This window comes from Pelmatolapia mariae, linkage group LG6, assembly GCF_036321145.2.
Source record: "Pelmatolapia mariae isolate MD_Pm_ZW linkage group LG6, Pm_UMD_F_2, whole genome shotgun sequence".
Taxonomy (NCBI): Eukaryota; Metazoa; Chordata; class Actinopteri; order Cichliformes; family Cichlidae; genus Pelmatolapia; species Pelmatolapia mariae.
Genome location: NC_086232.1, coordinates 2852417 through 2874109, shown reverse-complemented (window position 1 = coordinate 2874109; position 21693 = coordinate 2852417). Strand labels below are relative to the sequence as shown.

The following is a 21693-nucleotide window of genomic DNA, read 5'->3' as shown; positions in this document are numbered from 1 at the left end:
TCTCTTTCATCGTAATGACAGTCACTTTCAAGAAGAACTTACAATGAGGAATTCTGAAATTAGTGAGCTAAGGATGGACTTAACCTGTGCTATTTGATGTCACAACCACACTGCAGTAAACTGGATTGCCATGGTAACTAATGGCTGCTTTGAGTACCTGTGCCATACTGTGAGCATGACAGGTGCACATAAGCAACTGTGTTTTTAAAGCAGAAATTCCAGGATCAGAACTGCTCAAAGACTATAGCAGTGTGGTGTGTTACTATACTATATTTGTCATCTGGAGGCTTGACTTCTTAAAAAAATTAATAATCCAGATGAAAGATTGTAACAAGTATATAGTGATGAAAGACAGCAGTTCATTGCTTGCTCCAGTCTATAGCCATCAAATGAACACAGTTCCCCACTGTGCTGCACATTGCACAAACCCATCAAGTGGATGACTTTGAAATGGTGGCCTCAGCTGAGAATAGAGAAAATACAGATATTTTGGAAAAACATATGCAAAAATGACTTTCAGTTTCTCTGAAGACAATAAATAAAACACAAAGAGAATTAAACATTTGTGCCGCCCAGATTTTTGTTAGGCCATGATGTCATTTCAAATTAGATGAACACTCCAAAATAAAATATCAGCTAATTGTCTTTATCATTTTTGTGACATATTCTTTTTTATTTTCTTTATTTTTTATTTTTGTGGCCTTCATGACAAGGATGACCAACAGGTAGTGTTATGTTGTGAACTTGCTATCAGCTCTACTCTCTTTCATCTTTTCTTTACTTTCTCAAAAAAATTAATGTAATTTGAACATGTGTATGTGATCTTTGCCAATTCTCCTTTTTCTGGTCTGTTATGTTGTCTTTCAAAGAGGGCAAAATGTAACACAATAAATCCCACAAATAAAACATTCAAGTAACGACGATCAAAACACAGAATGAACCTGTGTGAGCTCAGAAACCGCACACTGCCACAATCAACACTGAACGTTGATAGTTGATATTAGTGGGGTAATGTGCTGCGCCAGAAACATGCAGGAACATCTCCGTCAGTGTTCAGCGTTCTTGTTCAGGCTCAACAGAGGCCAGACAGCACATGTTGCTCCCACCTAGATTGTAGAAGCACCCAAGAAGCAGGACAGCTAGCATCCCACAAGCCTGCGGACAGCATAGAGACCTGAAGCCTGTGGAAGACATCGGTTCTGACAAACAGGGCAAACCCTCAGCAGCACAGGTCGTCCAACCAACTCGACATCCCCACCACCCCAAGACAGAGCAAGAGGTGCCCACCTTGCCCCAGAGAGCCAGGCACAGGGACTGGGCATCATGGTCACAGGGATGACCCGGGGTTTGGCAACATGTGGGCAAGCAGAGGAAAAGGGCCCTACACATCCACCCCCTGCAGCAAATCACATCACCCAAGCCAGGAGGGGGAGGCATGGCATCCAGACAAGGGACTGTAGAGGGAGCAGTGCACCATAAATCCATTGTGGTAGGACACAATAAGCCCCAATCGTGTCCAAAAGAATAAAAAACTCAATTAACTCATGCTGGAGCTCCAAGAATGATCAGTTGCTGCCTGCAGGGAATGACTCTAAGCAGCAGTGTGATGCTGCATCACAGATTAGAAGACTTAATAATGAAACACATTGACCTTGTGTCATCTCGTTGCAGTAAAACCAGGAGCAATAAAGCCAACTGTATACTTAAATAAATCAACTCAATAATAATAATATGCAAAATGGCAAAATGATTAGCATCCACCTTGGTATGTGTCAGGTATCTGACAGACCACATCCCAATTCTACAATGATATTTATTTATGGAGTTAATGAGTGAAAACCGCAGGTCAATGAAATGTTTTTTAAGGAAGTTTGTTCAATAAGGAAATTCAACCAATCATTATTACTAAGCAATTGTTAACATGACATATTATTGTTACATATTATTTCATTTTAGACCAAATTCATGATTGTAGTTTGTAACTGCAGTTGATAATGTGGGTGACAGTAATTAAAACTGTAGGTGCAGAATAAGTGAGGGCTGTATTATGGGCACCTATTGGTTCGCATTGGTTGGTTTGCATTTAGAGGTCGTGATGCTGTCTTTGACAAACACATGCACACACCACTTTGAAGCTTTGATGTATTCCCCCACTGATGAGGACACAACTGGGTCCTGATTTGTGCAGGGGGTTTATGTTAATGACACACAAGACAGATGTCGAACCAAGTGTTACCATTTTCTAATAAATGTGATTCTTAGTTTAAAGCTAAAGTGAATCCTAATTTATGTTTGGTGAACATGAATGCTTTTTAAGATACAGATTATATGTTAAAGTTTCTTTTTGCCAGTTTACCGTGTTACAAACAGTGTTGGGCAAGTTACTTTGAAAAAGTAATTAGTTATAGTTACTAGTTACTTCTTCAAAAAAGTAACTGAGTTAGTAACTGAGTTACAATATTCTAAAAGTAATTAATTACTTGAAAAGTAACTATTGTGTTACTTTAAAAAAAAAGTTTAACTCTCTGGGGTCCAGGGTATAATTGGCCATTTGTAACTACTTTTGATGTTTCCTCTACATTTTACCTTTAAAAACTATTTGCTTTGCCTTGTTTGGTGTCATTCTTTTCAGCACAACCTCACGTGTCTGAATCTACAGTTATGTTTTCATTTTGACAAACTGTATTAACACAATTGATCTAAAATCAGACAAAAACCATAAAATCAGAGTAGAAAAAGTTATATTTTTTTCTGTAACAACCACAAACATGTTTAATGAATCATATTTCATAACTTTAAATGCAAATATAAATTGTCAATTTTAAAATCATATGCACAAGTTTTGCAAACAACAAAGTTATTTGCATCCATTTACCTTTTACCCTTTTTTAAAATAACCATTTCAAACTATTTACAGAACAATCAGCTGTTCTTCAATAAGATGGCAAACAAATTATTTGTGCCGCTCCAAAAAAATAATTTCTGTCCACTATAAAGGAGAACATCACAGCCTGATACCTGCAGGTCTGACAGCAGCAGGTGTATCACTCCTGTTTCTACCTGGAGACAGCAGTCGCCTCATTGTTCTGACACACAACACAAAACTATCCACAGCACTACACACTAACTACACAAGACAACACATTAACTACACACTCCAAACACGCTAAACGTCACAAATCTCTCACATCTCAAAACTCGCTCTCTCTCTTTTTCTGGGTCTCTCTCTCTCTCTCTCTCTCTCTCTTGCCGTCACTCCTAAAACTTCCCCTGTTTTTTTGGGTTTTTTTTATGTTTTGCTCATAAGCAGAGAGTGCTTGCTGTGCTGTCCTTAGACAGTAAACATGAAACTATTGAGGAAAAACACGTGTATATATTGTTTATCATGACTCTGGTTTTACGTGGCCTATCAGCACAATTTATAAATTGGCACCTTGTTGCTTTGTCTTTAAGTGGTCATGTGATTGACTTACCACGACTACTTTATTCTTCCTCAGTCAAACAGCAGCACTCATGCGATTGTTTTGCCCCCTTAGCTCCAGGTGTTGTGCTAGACAGTGATCGTGATTACCGTCCGCGGGAGCGCGCAGCTGCTTAAAGCTGTAGCGCCCAGATTACTTACAGCTACTTCCTGCAGCTGATATAAGATGCTGTAAGCTGAACACAGCTTCAACCGTCTGTTTGTTGAAAAATAGTAACGGACCGCGTTTCCTTGTTAGTAACTGTAACGCCGTTGTAACGATAGGAATAGTAATTAGTTAGATTACTCGTTACTGAAAAAAGTAACGCCGTTAGTAACGCCGTTACTTGTAACGCCGTTATTCCCATCACTGGTTACAAAGTTATTTACTGGCATAGTTACATTGTTGTTTTCTTCTGAAATAACTCCGTGAGATGGTCCTGTACCAGACACACATTCACAAACTGTTCTGAGTTGTGTGGATTTTGTATAAGCTGAGGCACAGAATGAAACCAAAGTTAAAAGACGAAATGCATGTACATTAAAAATATTATGTCACCGTGGTGATGTGTGTGAGTTAATATTGTGAGTAGAAATGTGTTGTTAGTGCGTTGTTATAGCAGATACAACATTTACACTTGACTACATTTTTGTTAAACTAGCATCAACATGGTTCTAATCCTCTTTTTGTCAGTTCCATTGTAACAAAGACCAGATCATTGTTAAGTGTCTTAATGTAAAACAGGTTGAAAATAGTGCATATGAAGTGATATTATTACAAGATTAGTTACGGCTGACAGCGTGCTACTTTCAGCTAAGAATACTGCTTACAATAATTTTACACTTGATTATCCGTCTCTGTCTCTTTCTGCTGTAATCGATTTGTACTGCACACATGCACACGTTTTATTCTGCTATCTACTTCACTTTCCATGTTTTTTGTGAAGTTCCAATAATATGTCTTTATTCAGAAACCCAAATCCTTAAGTTCATATTCAATAATTGGTCTGTCTTAAAAAAAAAGTCCAGAAAAAAAATCCGATTTCTTCATTTCTTTTGGATATTTGTCACACTTTAATGTTTCAGATCATCAAACAACTTAGACAAACTAAGTAAATACAAAATGCATTTTTTAAATCATGTTTTCAATTATTAAGGGGAAAAAGCTGCCTGGCAGTATGTGAAAAACATATATGCCACCTAAACCTAATTATCAGTTGTGCTTAGAACTGCAATCATGTGTTTGGCAACGAGTTTGGAAGAATAATTATTGAGCCACACTGGAGTTTTTTGACTATGAATAATATGTATGTTTAAGGTCATATCAAAGCATGTCAGTCTGATCTGGTTGGACTTTGATGAAGTCCAACCATCAAAACCATCATTTCAGTTTCTTTGAGTCATTCAGACGTATGTTTCAGATCACTGTTGCTGCGTAACCCAAGTGAACTTGAGCTTCAGGACACAAACATTGTTCTTAAGAATTTTGTGGTAGAGAGCAGAGTTCATGGTTCCACTGTTATGGCACGTTATCAAGGTCCTGAAGCAGCAAAGCCACCTCAGACTGCCATGTTTGACTGTTGGTATGATGCTCTTTTTATGATATGCTGTGTTTCTTTACCAGAAGTTTAACTTTATTCACACCAGTCTGTAGTATATGTTTCTAAATATTTGGGGGATCATTCTTCGGCTAATGTGAGACGAGCATTTGTGTTGTTTTTTGTCAGCAGCGGTTTTCACTGTCCCACGACTTCCATTTATGCTCACTCTCTTTTTTTATTGCTCTTGGAATAATTTTAAGAGACTGGCTACTCCGTGAAAGGTTCACTGCTGCTCCAAGTTTACCTTCATTTGTGGATAATGACTCTCGCCATGATCTGTTGAAGCTACAGACTGACAGTGACTTTGTTCTTCTCTGTTCTTTAGTTTCTATAAATTGTTGCTTTTTGTGATCTTACAGCTTACTCCTCTTTGTCATTCAGGTCATATGTAAGAAATTTCTTGATTCAACATTTCTGGCATTGATCAGGCCCGGCTGTGGCTTGTGAAATTGAGCTCAGCATTCCACAAAAATGTGGTCAGCTAAGTTTAACAAGGTGGGGCTTTAAGTAAGTAAACTTTATTAAAAACCAACTCCCAAAACTACTTGAACTCAAGTGCTTGATTAAGGACAGTTTTTTTCTTCTTTTTTTGAAATAATGAAAATTCAGGGCTACTCAAGGTCTTGAATAATACCTTGTAGTACCATATCACCCTATTAGAGCACTTTGCTCTCACACTGCAGGCTTACTTGTTGTTCCTAGAGTATTTAAAAGTAGAATGGGAGGCAGAGCCTTCAGTTTTCAGGCCCCTCTTCTGTGGAACCAGCTTCCAGTTTGGATTCAGGAGACAGACACTATCTCTACTTTTAAGATTAGGCTTCAAACTTTCCTTTTTGCTAAAGCATATAGTTAGGGCTGGACCAGGTGACCCTGAATCCTCCCTTAGTTATGCTGCAATATACATAGGCTGCTGGGGGATTCCCATGATGCACTGGGTGTTTCTTCTTTGGTCACCTTTTTCACTCATGTGTTTATAAACCTCTCTGCGTTTAATTATTACTTATTATAATCTCTGGCTCTCTTCCACAGCATGTCTTTGTCTTGTCTTCATTCTCTCAGCAGGAACAGCAGATGCCTGAGCCTGGCAGTGCTGGAAGTTTCTTCCTGTTAGAAGGGAGTTTTTCCTTCCCATTGTCACCAAAGTGCTTGGTCATAGGATTGTTGGGGTTTTCTCTTTTTTCTTTATATTATTGTAGGGTCTACCTTACAATATAAAGCGCCTGGAGGTGACTGCTGTTGTGATTTGGTGCCGTATACATAGAATTGAATTGAACTGAATTAATTAGCCAAATGAGACATAAAGGAAAGCATATTCATATGTGATGGAATTAATAATAAATCACTTAAAAGTACAAGACAAAAAAGAAGAAAATGTAACAAAGTGATTTTAAAGTTTCAACTATGTTTTAACTCATGTTGAAGTAAGGTCACAGAGAGAGAGAGAGAGGGAGGATGATAAGGTGTGCATGGATGTGATTGGGTTTAAGAGTACCTGTGGAAGTTGTTCTTCCCTTTGTCTTTGGAACATTGGATCTAAGAGTTCATCGTCATCGTCTCAGTTTGTCTCCTCTCTAAGATCTGAACAAAATCAGCAACAGCACTAATTCATCTCCTTGATTTATGTGGTGGTTTGTTATGTTGATGTAGATGTTTGTACTTTTTTAAATTGATGAGTTAATGTACCAAAACATAATACAGTCATCATTTCTGGGTAACAAACTCCTGGCATGAACTTAGTGTAATGTAATGAATGTAATTACAAATCCTTCCTTATTGTTTTGGGCCATTGTTTGGTCGAGTGATTGAGCACCTCTCATGCCTTTGATTACACACTTAAACACTACTTTACACAAAATCACTCCACGATTTATCTGCTGGTTTCTCACTTTTGCCTTCTTTTCCTCTCTCTGTCTCTCTCTTCACATATTGCCCACAGGCAGGTATTAATTGAAGAGCCCTTCTTATAATTGGTTCTAATTGTTAATCACACAGCCCTATTAGAGAACAGTCTAATTAGAATTACAGATGATCATTAGCTGAGGTCCTGTCATTAATTGAACATTGTGACCTTGATAATTACTGTAGGCCTACATGGATTCTATGTGCTAAATAGAAATTTCATATTTACTCTGAAATTTTCCAAAGACGGATTTTTTCTTTTAATGAACCTCTAGAAAGTCATCTTTATATGACCTATTGTCCTTTGGTTGACTGTTGACTGGGCTAATAACCTGTGTATCTTGCTAGTGTCAAGAACAAGATGAGCTCTCTGACAACTTTTTCATCTTCATTCTCAACAGTTTCTGTCTGAGGACTCGAGAAATGTAGCCTGTGGTAGCAGCTTTAATTGGCTTTGTTTTTCAGATGATTATCTTTCAGGTAATACTGACGAACCGCACATTGCAGCTACATATTCCACTTCAGTATCTTTTTCAAAAATACCTGGCCATAAACTAACTGGCCCCTCAGCTGCCTTTTTCTCCTTAAAGGACTGGCAGTCTGTCCAGACTGTGCCCACTCACTTGCCTACCTGTATGTCAGCTGTTATAGAAACACCTGTGACACTAAGATGGATAAGCAATTCAAACTAACTTCCCTCAAGAATAACCAGGCTATGATGTGGCCAGAATATATGTCTGCATGAACATTTTGGAAACTTCTTATTGACTTAATAGATATTACAAAACTCTCAAAGATGTCGTTAACATCCTAAATACGTCAAGTATCCCAAACAAATATTGTTGACCCTGTGATTGCATTTTATGTTTAACTACAATTAGCTGTAGATGTAGATGAATGATGGGTCATAAACTAAATGAGGGCTTGATGTTAGATTTGGGAGAGTACAGAGTTTTGGAAGTGTACAGCTGGTGTGAAAAAACTAATTTAATCACTGGATGTCATCCATTGGTTGTTGAATCGCAATTTTAAAGCTTTAACATTCGTGTTTTGGTTACTGCCATGTTTGCTTTTCTGAGCCAGAAGTGACCATATTTGGATGAAAGACTGTATCCTAGCTAGCTATCTTTAGTTAGCAGCCGCATCTGTTCAAAACAGTCAGAGGCGCAAACAGCGGTAAGAGCCAAGATGGGGTCTCTGCATCATAGAAATAAAACCTGGTGTACCACATTAGCTACCTAACACTGTTCTCACATGGCAGAGTTTCTTATTGTGAAATGTTGGCCATTTTATCTGTCGATAGTATTCACCACTGTTATTGTAGTCGTTTACGTAGCTTCCGATGCTAATGCTAAGGCTACTGCTAATGAGGCAATTGGAGGGCTACACAACGCCATGAGTGAGCTAAACTAAACACCTGGACAGCTTCGTAGTGATTGCAGGAGATTTTAACCACACCAGTTTAAAGCTGTGCTCCCCAAGTTCAAGCAATGTGTGGATTTTAAAACCAGAGGAGTGAACATGCTGGACTTGGTGTATAGAAACCACCCCTATGCATGCAAGACTACCCCCCACCCCCAGCACAGCAGGCCAGTAACGAAACAGACTAGGATCTGGCCAGAAGATGCATTGTCAGCACTTCAGGATTGCTTCAGGCACACGGCACACTCAGTGGGGGGTGTTCAAGATGGCAGCCTCCCAGGGAGATCAAATAATATATTAAAAAATTATGCATCGCCAGAAACCAGCTACATTGCAAAGTGTACAGACCTTCACTGCATATGTCAACCAGAAACCCTGGATGACTGCAGAGGTGTGCACACTGCTGACAACCCGGGATGCCGTGTTCAGGGCAGGGGAAGTGTTCAAAACACGACATCACAACAATTGTGATGTTGTGTTTTGAGCGACTCATCACATCGCAGCCATCCTTCCTGCATCATTTAACCTGCTCTACTTTGCTTATCATTCGAGCTCCACACTGGATGCAGTGTCCACCACCTTACACTCGGTCATCACCCATCTGGACCTGAAAGATACCTTCGCCAGACTCCTGTACATTGAGTTTAGCTCATGATTTCACAGAGACTAATAGAGAAACTCTCCTTACTTGGCCTGAACACCACCATATGTCTCTGGATCCTGGTCTTTCTGACTGAGAGACCTCAGTCTCTCCATGCTGGGAAAAACATCTCCAAGCCTATTACACTGAGCACTGGATCTTCTCAAGGCTGTGTTCTCAGCCCACTGTTGTTTATGCTGCTAACATACAACTGTGTATCCAGATATGAGGGTAACCTAATCATTAAGTTCGAATATGATACCACAGTGGTGGGACTGATTCGCGGAAATGATGAATCACTGCATTGAAAAAAAGTTGAACACCTTGAGGGCTGGTGTAGGGAGAACCATCGGTTGCCCAGCAAAGAAAGGAGTTTGAAACAAGCCCCTCTCCTCACCAGCATCCTCAGAATTTTTTTAAGCGGTGTGGTTGAGTGTTCTAACATAATGTGTGTCAGCGTGGTATTCTAGCTGCAGTATGTCAGACAAAACATGACTGCAGAGACTAGTTGGAGCAGCCGAGAGTTTCCTTTCCTCTGTCCAAGACCTCTTCCAGAGATTCTGCAGGAGTAGGCCACTAAACATCATAAAGGTCCCCTCACACCGTCTCCTTAACTGATGCCATCAGGCAAACGGTTCCAGGTTAAAAGAGGCTGAACCTACAGACTGAACCTGCAGACTGAACCTGCAGACTGAACAGCTTTCTCCCACAAGCTGTTAGAACTGCTGATTAGGACATATACAGTACTACACCCAAGACTGTGTGGCAATGTTTCAACTTTAGTTTTGATTATTTGTCATTCCTACTAGAGATGGACCGATCCGATATTAAGTATCGGTATCGGTCCGATACTGACCTAAATTACTGGATCGGATATCGGCGAGAAATAAAAAATGTAATCCGATCCATTAAATATCAAAAAAGCACCTCACAAAACTTGCGACACGGCGTAACTCGGCTTGTAACCGTAGCACGTCGAAGCAGTGTGCTCACGTGATAGAGCGGCTGTGTTTATTTGTAGCCTCGCTAGCAATCCAGCATTTCATCTCCGAGGAAGTTATCCCAGAGAGAAGTAAAGCAAGTGTGTAAGTTCATCTCTGAATGTTTGTAAAGCGTACCTACGTTAAGCTTAACAACCGATATATGGAGCATCTCTCTCTCTCCCTCCCTCTCCTGCTGCTACTTCAATCGTGAAACTGCTTAATGATCAGCTGATCGGCTTTTCTGTCGCGAGTCCGTCTCTCTTCTTTGTTTTTGGCCCACTTTGCACCAGAAAGAGGAAACCAGCGGCTGAACAACAGCAGCACGTTTAAGCTTGATAAGCTGTTGTTAGAATTTATTTAATATTACTTTCTAGACCAGGATCTTTTTCTACGTAGCTGACGGCTGGTAACTGTGCAGGGGCGGATCTAGCAAAGTTTAGCCAGGGGGGCCGATAGGGCATTAACAGGGAAAAGGGGGCACAAAGACATACTTTTCTTTCTTATTCTCATTTAAAATGTCTAGCTTTTAATAAATAATTATCTGAATCTTACACCCAAAGTTTTAATCTGATGTAAAATGTATAGAAGTCCATTACTGTATATAGTAACTATTAAGTCTAATATACCCTAGTAAGCTATAGTACTTTTTCCTTTGGGAAAGTACCATCTGTGCAGTCTGCAATTCTGTAGAAGAAAGATGTTGAATATATTTAATTATTCTTAAAAAATAATTTATTTCTGTGCATTTTTTTCACACAGCATCAAATTAAAGTTGATTACATCGATTAAGCATCATGAGGCGGAGGGTGGGGGGTGGTTCCCTTTTTTTTTTTTTTTGCTGGGAGTTTGCAACCCTATTAGTTAGGTTGCTTAATATTTCTGCTAAGTACTCTTTAAAATACCAGAATAGTAAGGATGGAGTAGGTTTAAGTTTATTAGATTGATCAGTTTTGCTGAACTATGAAATATTTTGGGTGCAGTGTATTTTTTACATACAGGTATAACAGAATAGCTTTAGTGTTGTTGTTTATTTAAACTTGAGTATGAACTTATACAAAATGCAGCAAGATATTAAAAAAAAACAGTTTTATTGATTAAAAAACACACTATATCGGATTCATATCGGTATCGGCAGATATCCAAATTTATGATATCGGTATCGGTATCGGACATAAAAAAGTGGTATCGTGCCATCTCTAATTCCTACACAGTCACTTTTACCAAACTGGTATTAACCACTGGTTGCTGCTTACAGCCAGTGAGAGACTATTTTACAGCTAGACGTCTTGGGGAGTGTGTGTGTTTGTGGGGTTGCTTAATTGACGTTTGTTTGTGTGTGTTTTTAAAGGTTTGAACTATCTCTTGCGTTGACCCTGAAGAAACACGCTTTCATTTTGCCTGCACTTGTTGTTGGACAGCAAATTGAGTTTAACCCTATAATGACCTCTATCTCATCAACATGATCAATACTTGCCATAATTTCAAAGAACTATCGACAAAACTCTTTTTTTTTTGTCTAAAATGAACATTGTTGTTAACAAAAAGTTGCCCAAAATGCCCAATGTATCAAATGTGATACAAAAAATATATAATAAAAGTATATCATCACAACATGATGCAAAACAAAGAAGTGGATTTTGTTATAAGGGTTATTAAACATCTCAGTTCTTTGATGTGTTGGGTCTTACAGGGTTAATTTCCAGATTATTTGTGTAAGTTTCATGACTCTAAAGTTGTCTTGGAAGGTTGTGACACTGTGTTCATGAAATCTGTATAAAGGTCTGAGACACAGTACTGAAAACAAGCTTTGCTGTAGTTCGACAGCTCAGCCACTTGATTGTGGTGTGTAATAAGACTTATTTTCACACAGTCATTTGGCACTGTCACCAAGTGGCAACACTGTAACACAGCAGTTCATTTCCTGTGTATGTAAAGAATTTCAGTATATGTAACTGTAACTAATGTGTTCCTCCCTTTTCTCTCTCACTGTAGGCACTTCCTCTTTAAAACAGGCACAGGCACTACCCCCCTCTTCTCCACAGCTACTCCTGGCTACACTATGGCAACAGGCTCAGTGTACTCCCCTCCTACCAGGCCGTTACCTAGGAATACTCTATCCCGCTCAGCCTTCAAGTTCAAGAAATCCTCCAAGTACTGCTCATGGAGGTAAAATGAATTTTTCACCTTATTGTCCATCAGTAAGAAAGAGTACCTGCAAGCACACGCTTTGACTTTACTCAGAGTTTCAGGAGTTTGGGAAGATGCTGGCAAACAAGCTCGAGTTGGACCACTCCTGGGCCAATTTGGCTACCGGGGTATGTTCTTCAGATGAGTGGGAAAAACACACAGCACACTTTGCATCCTGTCTCTTTCAAGAACTTTCCCAGAGAGCACAGAGAGAGGCGGTTCTCCCAGATCCACACAACTGAAGTGATATCCACATATTTGATAACACTATGCTGATTTTGACTGATGCTTCAGCGATGTTGTGACATTCATGCCATTATTTCCCAGTGTGAAAAGAATCAGAATCATCGTTTTATATGATGTTCAACTTTATTTTAGAAATTAAACGATGTCTTTTTGGCTTTTGACTCTTTTTCCTACTCAGCTTCCTTTCCTTTCTCCTAACTGTGACTTTAATCTTAATCTTTTTCATTTTTACTGTTTTAGTTTAGCTGCCCACTAATGTAGAGAATTTCCTATTTCCATGTGTTAGAGAAGAAAAAGTTTTCTTTTTTGTCCTCATAGAGATCACATTTAATCAGTTTTTGGTTCACTTGATAAATTAAATCAGTATATTTGTGTCGAGAAGTAAATGTAAAATATAAAACTGTGTAAAGTGCATGACAGTCATTTTATTCACAGAAAGAGAGTTCATAGATATTTTGTTGTACTTGATAAGCATAGAAGTTATATTTTTTTATGCTTTGCTTCAGTAGAGTAAATGTTTATTTAAATAGAATCAAAGAAAGTGGATCTATAAAACCATCAGCACGAGTGTGGAGCTCTCAGGTTCGAGGTAAACGATTGAAACAACTACAACAGGAGTGACAAGATATGCTGAGCAGAGAATTCATGAATGCTTTTATGTGTTAAGACTTTAAACTAGAATCTAGAGAACAGCTGACTCTGCTATTTGTTTGCCTACCACAGATTTGTGGCTTATTGTAATGCCTTGATAGCTATTTTATATCCTTTAACTCTCCTTTTGTACAGTGTTAAAGACAATGTTTTTGCAAGTTCCACACAACCAGAAACACTCGGTGCAGGGCGAAACTCTCATCAGATGTTTTTTTCCACAGACACAGAGATGTAGATATATTTTATCGGCAGTGTCCAATGATGCAGATAAAATGACCAATGTTAGGAAGTAGCATGAGGTATTTTGGGAGTGGTCACACAAGGCTTCAAGCTGCAGCTAACGTGTAGTTTTACAGAAGAATTTGCAAAAATAAATACAATCCCCAACAAGATGGTGGGATTTGTAATTAAAATAAATGAGTGCTTTCAAAATTACTCCAGAAAACTGTGACACGTGTTACAACCTTTTTTTCCTTTGTTTCCTTTTTTCTCAGGTGTACAGCCCTCAGTGCAGTAGGTCTGTCTGTACTGCTGTCTGTCATGCTCTGTTACTGCATCGGTAAGCTAACACACACACACACACACACACACACACTTATAATGCCACTTAATGATAAATGAAATCTTGTATTTGTGTCCACTGTTATTGTGAATTCCTGCCGTCTGTTCAGCGTCTTGATATAAGCCATCCTTGTGCTCTTGTTGCTACATGTGGGGGTTTTCTCTCTGTGGGATGAGCCCATCAGATAACCAGATAGTTAAGTTATTAAACCCACACTCTGCAGAGACATCTGCCTTAGGTCTAATACCAAGAGACAACACCTGCATAAAAGTACAAAAGAATGACTCGTTAAGATTGACCAGTGACAACATTACAGTTTAGAATATGCAATATCTGTAAGGATTCATATATTATGTCTGAATTTTAATCTTTATATGTATATATATATACATATACATATACACACACACATATATATGCGTCACTTTTCCAGCTGTGGTCATAAAAAGCCCTTCAGTGCTTTTCTTTCTCCCCTGCAACACTTTCAAACTGTCAAAGCAATTTACTCCTTGTTAGACTGTGTGCAAGAAGGAAGAAGAGAAAAAACAGAGTCAGAGGGGAGTTTTTCTTTTTCCAAAGGTCATTGATTCCCACAATAGAACTAAAGCAATTACAGCTGAAGCTCAGACGGTCCTTGGACATGTAGATCCCTCGCCACTGGCTTTGTGTGCGGTGTGGCGTTGATGGTGGGTGGGGAGGGAGGGGGAAGCAACTGTAATGTCCACATTTTGACTTTTTTCTCGAAATAGAATTACGACTTTAATCTCGTACTTTCAACGTTATTCTCAGAATGCTCAATGATATCTGTGTTTTTCTTCGTGTGGCCCTGATACTCGTAGTACTTCGTAGTTACAAACAATATCTGACCATTTAAAACTGTTACATGTGTTTTCATTTTCTCTGGCTTTTTCTTTCTCATCTTCTTCACCTCCTTCACCACTACTCCCCTTCTCATCTCTCTCATCCTTTTCCTCATCACATTAAGCCTCACTCCTGAACTGCAGTTAGGGGTGTAACAGAAGAAGACCTACTTGAACATGATTCATTTAATCTCGATATTGTCGCAAGTTGTTATTGTCAGCAGATCAGAAATGTGACCCTCCAGTCTCTGGAGAGCTGACAAGAGATGACTAAACAACAACATAACTTACAAGCTAACGTCATACCGAGTAACAGTTTGATTACGTTGAGTTTATTTGCTAAATGCAAGTCACATTAGGCGAGGCCCACGTTAGAGCCATTTCAGAAAAGTTTCAGTAACAGTAACCACAGTCCTGCATAGCTGAGCAGGAGTGGGTGGTAGGCAGGACCGCGCTGTGATCTGAGATACAAGGCGGAAAGAAGAAAGTTTTTTAAGAAATAAATGTCATAAGGTGGGAAAATAAGCTTTCTGTCTGAACTAAGGAATCGACAAAAAGTGAGTGTGAAAAAGTATTTTCCCAGAGGCCTGACTTTGGAATTCTTTGCATATTCATGACACTTAAATATTTCAAGTCATCAAACAAATGTTAAAATTATATAAAGATAACCTAAGTACATACAAAAAATGTAATCTTTCTATAATATTTTAATTGAAGGCCCTCCTTGTTAAATAATGAATTAACTGTGATTGGCCACATTTGTGGGAAAGCTGAGTTCAGCTTCACTAACCCTGGTCTGATTACTGCCAGAGCTGCTGACAAAGTGAAGAAGGCTTAAAGATCTCAAATACAAACATATCCTCCTGTAACATGAAGAAACTCAGAAACAGATGACACAACGTATGGATGGATGGAGTCTACAGTAAACAACATATATACACACCAGTGAAAGAACAAAGTAAATTTTAAGTTAAAAAACTGTAAAAGTAAAACTGACATTGTGTAAGAGTAGTAGACATTGTGTTAATAAATAACACGTGCACTATAAATTTAAAAAACAGGTGGGTGGAATCATATTTGTCACAGATACATTCATCTTTTATCTGCCACAGAGTGAGGAGTTATTATTCAGTTTTATAGAGACAGGAATGATCACCTAAAGCAGGTTGAACCAGTCTGAAGGAGCTCTGTAGCCTCGGTAGTGTGGAGCGGTCCGTCTCATGAGCTGTCTATGATGGAGAGCAGTTTGTAGCTTGTTCAGTGACCTCCTGGTACTCACTGACTCAGGCACCTCGAAGGTTCCAACTTTGTGAATCAGTTTGTTGTTCCTGCTGGCGTCTCTGCACTGATGCTGCCTGCTGCCCCAGCAGACAACTATGGTGCTCACCACCACCTACTGGCACACAGTCTATCAATACATAGTTTATCAATACATAGTTTATCAATACAAGTATTATATATATTAGTCACAACTATGAAGAAACTATAAAGGAAAAACCTGAAACATAAGAAACTACAGGAGCAGTCACCACAATGAGACCAACCCCCAAAACAAGTTTTACAGGTGGAGTCCACTGACACTTTGTGCCTCCTCGAGATTGCATTTTTAACTTTTATTTTTTTACTAGTTTTGCATTTGGCTACGGTCAGTGTCACTTTGGTAGCATAAGGCGATACTTGGACTGATGGACTAATTCTTGTATAGTGCTTTTCTACTTTACCTGACCACTTAAAGCGCTTTATGCCTCATTCGCCCTTTCATACAAGCACTTTCTTCGCTACTTAAGTGCTTTCTATTTAACATTCACATGCATTCACACTGCAATGGATGCAATGGAGAGCAACATGAAGTTAGTATCTTGCCCAAGGATATCTGGCATGCAGACTGGAGCATTCAGAGATAAAAACATCAACCTTCCAATTAATAGATGACCTACCTCTTGAGCTATAGTCACCCCCTAAACCTGGACTCTAGAAAGGATGTGCAGGTAGTCCAAAACCTCCAGGATAGCACATCAATATTGACATTTTGCTGTTGCTGGACAGTTAACCGTACAGGTGCAGTCCTTTAGCAGAAGTATCTGCTCCTTTGTGCAACGAGGAACAGAGCCCTACAAAATAACCTCCAATTGGTGTGAATTTCTCCAACCAAAAACAAAGTTCCTGAGGGTTCAGCGTCCTCTAGTGGGCTCTATGAACACTGTCTGGCACAATGGAGGCTTACTGGCATTTGCCATAGAATACAGGAATTGGCAGGCCCATCATGGGCACCCTGTGCTTTTTGCAGGTACACCCTGAGCACATGTTGCAAATGTGAAGTGGTATGGAGAAAGTTCTGCTGCCTGTAACTTCATTCAGCATAATGATCTGGGGAGGCACAACCATGAAGGGCCACAGATGCACAGACCTCTGTAGGCTACTTAATGGCACCCTGACTTCCATCAGGTACCGGGTGTACTCCTTGGATCCATTGTCAGACCCTACACTGGTAGAGTCGGTCCTAGGTTCTTCCTGGTGAATGACTATTTCATGTGGCGAGAGCATGCAGGCAGCTCATTGATGCCCAGGTCCAGATCCCCTGAGAGGAGAACCCACGCCACACCCAGGATGTCATCTGTCATCTCATTCGGAGCCCTTATGCTGCACATGGGGGCCACACAAATCACTGAGTACTATTTTGTGTTACAGTGAAGTTTTTGGCTGCCCAGCTGCATAATTTCTTCGTCTTGATTTCCAGTGTGAGTATCTGTAGGTAGTACAAGTTTAAAGCCTAATCTTAAAAGTAGAGATAGTGTCTGTCTCCTGAATCCAAACTGGAAGCTGGTTCCACAGAAGAGGGGCCTGAAAACTGAAGGCTCTGCCTCCCATTCTACTTTTAAATACTCTAGGAACAACAAGTAAGCCTGCAGTGTGAGAGCGAAGTGCTCTAATAGGGTGATATGGTACTACAAGGTCATTAAGATAAGATGGGGCCTGATTATTTAAGTCCTTGTATGTGAGGAGCAGGATTTTGAATTCTGGATTTAACAGGGAGCCAATGAACTGAAGCCAATATATTATTACACTGTCTTATTATATTACATTATATTATACATATAATGTAATGACTGGAAGAAAACTGATAGAAAACAATCAATAAACAGATAAAAGAAAAAGAGGAGCCTATAGAGAATTTATAAAATCTTGGAAAAGCAAAATGTGTTTGGCACAACTGTGCATCCAGATCATAATTCTGATTGTAAATGCTGCCAAACAGAACAGGATTTAAAAAACAAAGAAACTGCCAAGAAGGCCTGACCATGCATGTACGACAGCTAAACGACAGAGCCTTAATTTCAGAGGCCACAGTGATAAAGACTTAATTGGACAAGATTCAAAAGTAAACTGTAGCTTACTACGCTTCCTGAGAAACTTGCCCACACCTGCTGACATAGAGTTGTTATACATTCTGAGCACTGACCTGAGGGGATTGCTCATTTTAACCAGCTTCACATGAGCGTACAGCACTGTGACTACAACAGACCAAGCAGTTAAATGTTTTCCTCTGTAAATATTCTGGACATTAGAGGTGAGGCAGCGTGGATGCTGTTGAACCTGTCACTGTGGGTGGGCTGAACTGGGCTCAGACAGAGTGAAGGCCTGGTCTGCTTTGGGATAGTCAGTCTTTTTCATGCTGCAGATTTTTCTATTGCACTCTTCTCATTATGTTGTCAGTTCCACAAAGGTAATATAAAATATCTAAATAATATGAAATATTTGGTAGCAGAAAGCTGTTGACACCACGTGATGGATGAATGTATAGTTTTTAAATTGAATCTACCTTTAAATCCACAAGATTGTTCTACTGGTTTTCCTGTTTCCTAATAATCTCTCATAGAGACGGCAGCTCTCGCATGATTGTTGCCCTCACCATTATCCTCTTACCTTATGACTCACACAGACGCCGACACATACACATTCAGGCTGCTGTTGATTAGCCAGCACTCTCCCATGACCCTTTGCTCATGTCCTCACTATGAGGGGTTGTGGGTAACAGGCTAGCACAGCAGGGCTCTAATTTAATGAGGCAGATGGTTGTCTATGTGTGTGCAGAATAACTGCATTAGTGTGTGTTGGGCGTCGTAGGAGGATCCACAGCAGGGGTTTCTCTCACTAAATGTTGCCATGTTAAATCAGTAATTGGTCCTTGACACAACGTGAGAGAGTGCAGAAATCAGATATTCACGAATTCTTTTAAGTTCCAGACAGTAGAGACATTATAGAGGTGGAGCTTTGCTATTAAAACAATGTCATATGTCACAATAATGTTGATCCTAGAAAAAAATAGTTCTGGAAAAAATTTTGGCTTAAGATTGTCACACAGGATATATCAACAGATTATATTAGTTGTTAACCTTTCTGTTGTTAAAGCAGCTATCTGTATTTTGTGATGAAGGTGTTGTTCAGTCTAAGGAGCTTGGAAAGAAAATCGTCTGAACTTCTGTAAGTTTTCTTGAAGATGTTTCATCCCAGAAGCTTCTTCAGTTCTAAGAGCAACTGGTGGCGAGTCCCAGATTTAAGCCCTATGGGAGTGTCCGAAAGAGGGACATGGACCCCCTATTGATCCTCTAACTAACTAAATATATGAAGTGTTAAATGTGATATGTAGTCTAAAGCAGTGATGTGGTGGCTGTAGCTCAAAAGGTAGAACAATCTGCCAATTGGAAGGTCAGCGGTTTAATCTTTCCCTGGTCCTGTGTGAGAGTTAAAGTGTCCTTGGACATACTGAACCTCAAAGTTGTTGTTTGTTGGTGAGCTTGACAGACACAAAGTGCTGTTTAAGTTTGAATAAATGTGGCTTGTAATAAAAAGTGCTCTGAATGTACAATGAGACTAGAAGTGAAATAAATAATGAAAAAGATGCTAATGATACATTTGTTATAACATTGTTGGTATTTACATTATTGTGTCATAGCAAATTATCCAATAAAGCTATTTAGTAGAAAACAGAAACATCAAGATAAGCTGTGGATGTCAAAGTGCTGAGAAAACACAGGAAAAGACTGTTTTTTACAAGGTACAAAGATTTAGAGGCAGCTGAATCACAAGGTGTGATAGTGTTTTATGTGTGTCTAGATTATGAACACTAGGGCTACGTTCACACTGCAGGTCTTAATGCTCAATTCCGATTTTTTGATCAAATCTGATTTTTTTGTCTGCTCGTTCACACTACAAATAAAATGCGACAGCAAACGCGCTCTAGTGTGAACCCTCAGAGCGGCCCGCATGCGCAAAAGAAGACGTCACACACAACGCGCTCTGTTTAGACCCAGACCAACAGTACTGTTTGACTGACGGCCTTAATATAAAGACTTGTTTCGGACTTTACGTTTCCCAATTTTGCTTTAAGTTATAAAGTTATTTTGTTATTTACATATGGCCTAATAATGATCCTTATTGCTGTTTTAGAGAGGAGCGGTGTTTCAAAGGATAGTTGCAGATTTCTGTCAGAATCTGCAGATTATACAGTACAAATAAAATGTTCATGTTTCTCCAACGTTGTCTTCCCAACAGTTTCACTGGATGGCCAGGAAGCGTTCACCATGTCTTCTCAGGCGCTGATAATTGGCGTCTGTCTCGTGTCAGTGACGTAAAAGACGGATTTAATGCGACCTGACCATTCAAACAGCAGTCGCTTTCTAAAACATCAGATATGTATCGGATTCAGTACCACATACGAAAGTGACCCAGATCGGATTTGAAAATATCGTGTGTGTTTTATAACTTCTACTTTCTTTTTTATTTTTAAATGTATTTTGTTTTTCATTTTATTTATATTTGTTCAAAATAAAGCAATCAAAAATCTGAAAAGTGTTTTATAAATAGCACTCCATGTGCATGTGCATGTGTACTTACTGGAGATGAAAAGATAACTGAGATACTGTAAAAACAGTTTATGTGCCTGGCTGAGTGTGGGTTTCCTTTCAGACAGACATCTGATTATCTCTGGGCTTGATGATATAAAAAGTATTTTGATTTTGATCAAATTAATCCCGCACTACAGATTTCCTCAGACAACTTTAAAACTTTTTTTTATGTCTATAATTAAACCTAGAAGTCATCTTTACAGACTTTTGTTGAATTGAAAAACTGTTGCCTGTGTACTAGGATGTTTTGAATTGTTTGGCGAGTCCAACATAATGAGATGGACAACAAAACAACGGTTACAGGTAAAGGAACCCTGGGACAGGCTGAAATAAAACAAAAAACTATCTGTATTTAAAAAAATGAGGAAGAAAACACAAAATACAAATAACAAAATGTTTCACAAGGGGAGAAAAAAAATAGCTGCAGCTAATAAATGCAATGCACTGGGGGTAAATAAACTTCCAAAATAAAACAGGAGCTAAATAACCATTAACAAGGAAAGGCATAAAATTATATAACAGAGGGGGAAAGACGCAGGAGGACTAAACCCTCCGAAACAAACAGAAACTGGAGCAATGAAATAAAAGATGAAAATACAGTGCTAAGAAAAAGTGTTTGTCCCCGTCCTAATTTCTTTCTTTTGTTGTTGTATATGTTTCACATTTTTAAAACACATTTTACTATTAAACTAAGATAACTCAAATAAAATCCAAAACAAAGCTTTCAAACAATAATCAAACCCACCTCGCTGTGTGGCAAAAAGTCATTGCCTCTGTTGTTTAATCATGAATTAACTGTGATTAACCTCGTTTTTTGGAAAGTAGAGTTCAATTTCACTAGCCACACAGGCCTGGTTACTGGTAGACCTGTTGAATCAAGAAATCACCCATCACCCTCTAAAGAAGCTAAAGAACATTTGGGAAACAGGGTCACAAACCCATTTCTAAGGCTTTGGGACTCCAGTGAACCACGGTCAAAGCCATTGTCCAAAAATGGATAAAACCTGGAGCTGTAGTAAACCTTCCGAGGAGTGGCCTGCCTACCAAAACTGCTCCAAGAGCACATCAGACACTCATCCAGGAGGTCACAAAAGAGCCGAGAACAACCTCAAAGAACCGAGAACAACATCAAAGACCTGAGAACAACATCAAAGAACCGATAACAACATCAAAGAACCGAGAACAACATCAAAGACCTGAGAACAACATCAAAGAACCGAGAACAACATCAAAGAACCGAGAACAACACCAAAGAACCGAGAACAACACCAAAGAC

At 39.2% G+C, this 21693-nt stretch overlaps 1 protein-coding gene across 7 annotated transcripts in view; it reads left to right on the top strand.

Annotated features, from left to right (window-relative positions):
* Window positions 1-21693, top strand: part of tenm3 (teneurin transmembrane protein 3) — a 266186-nt gene that overhangs the window by 136680 nt on the left and 107813 nt on the right. For all 7 annotated transcript variants that reach the window (XM_063475648.1, XM_063475647.1, XM_063475646.1 and 4 more), the window contains 2 exons: window positions 11998-12171; window positions 13584-13648. In XM_063475648.1, the coding sequence (XP_063331718.1) occupies window positions 11998-12171; window positions 13584-13648 (239 nt within the window). The remainder of the gene's footprint in view (window positions 1-11997; window positions 12172-13583; window positions 13649-21693) is intronic.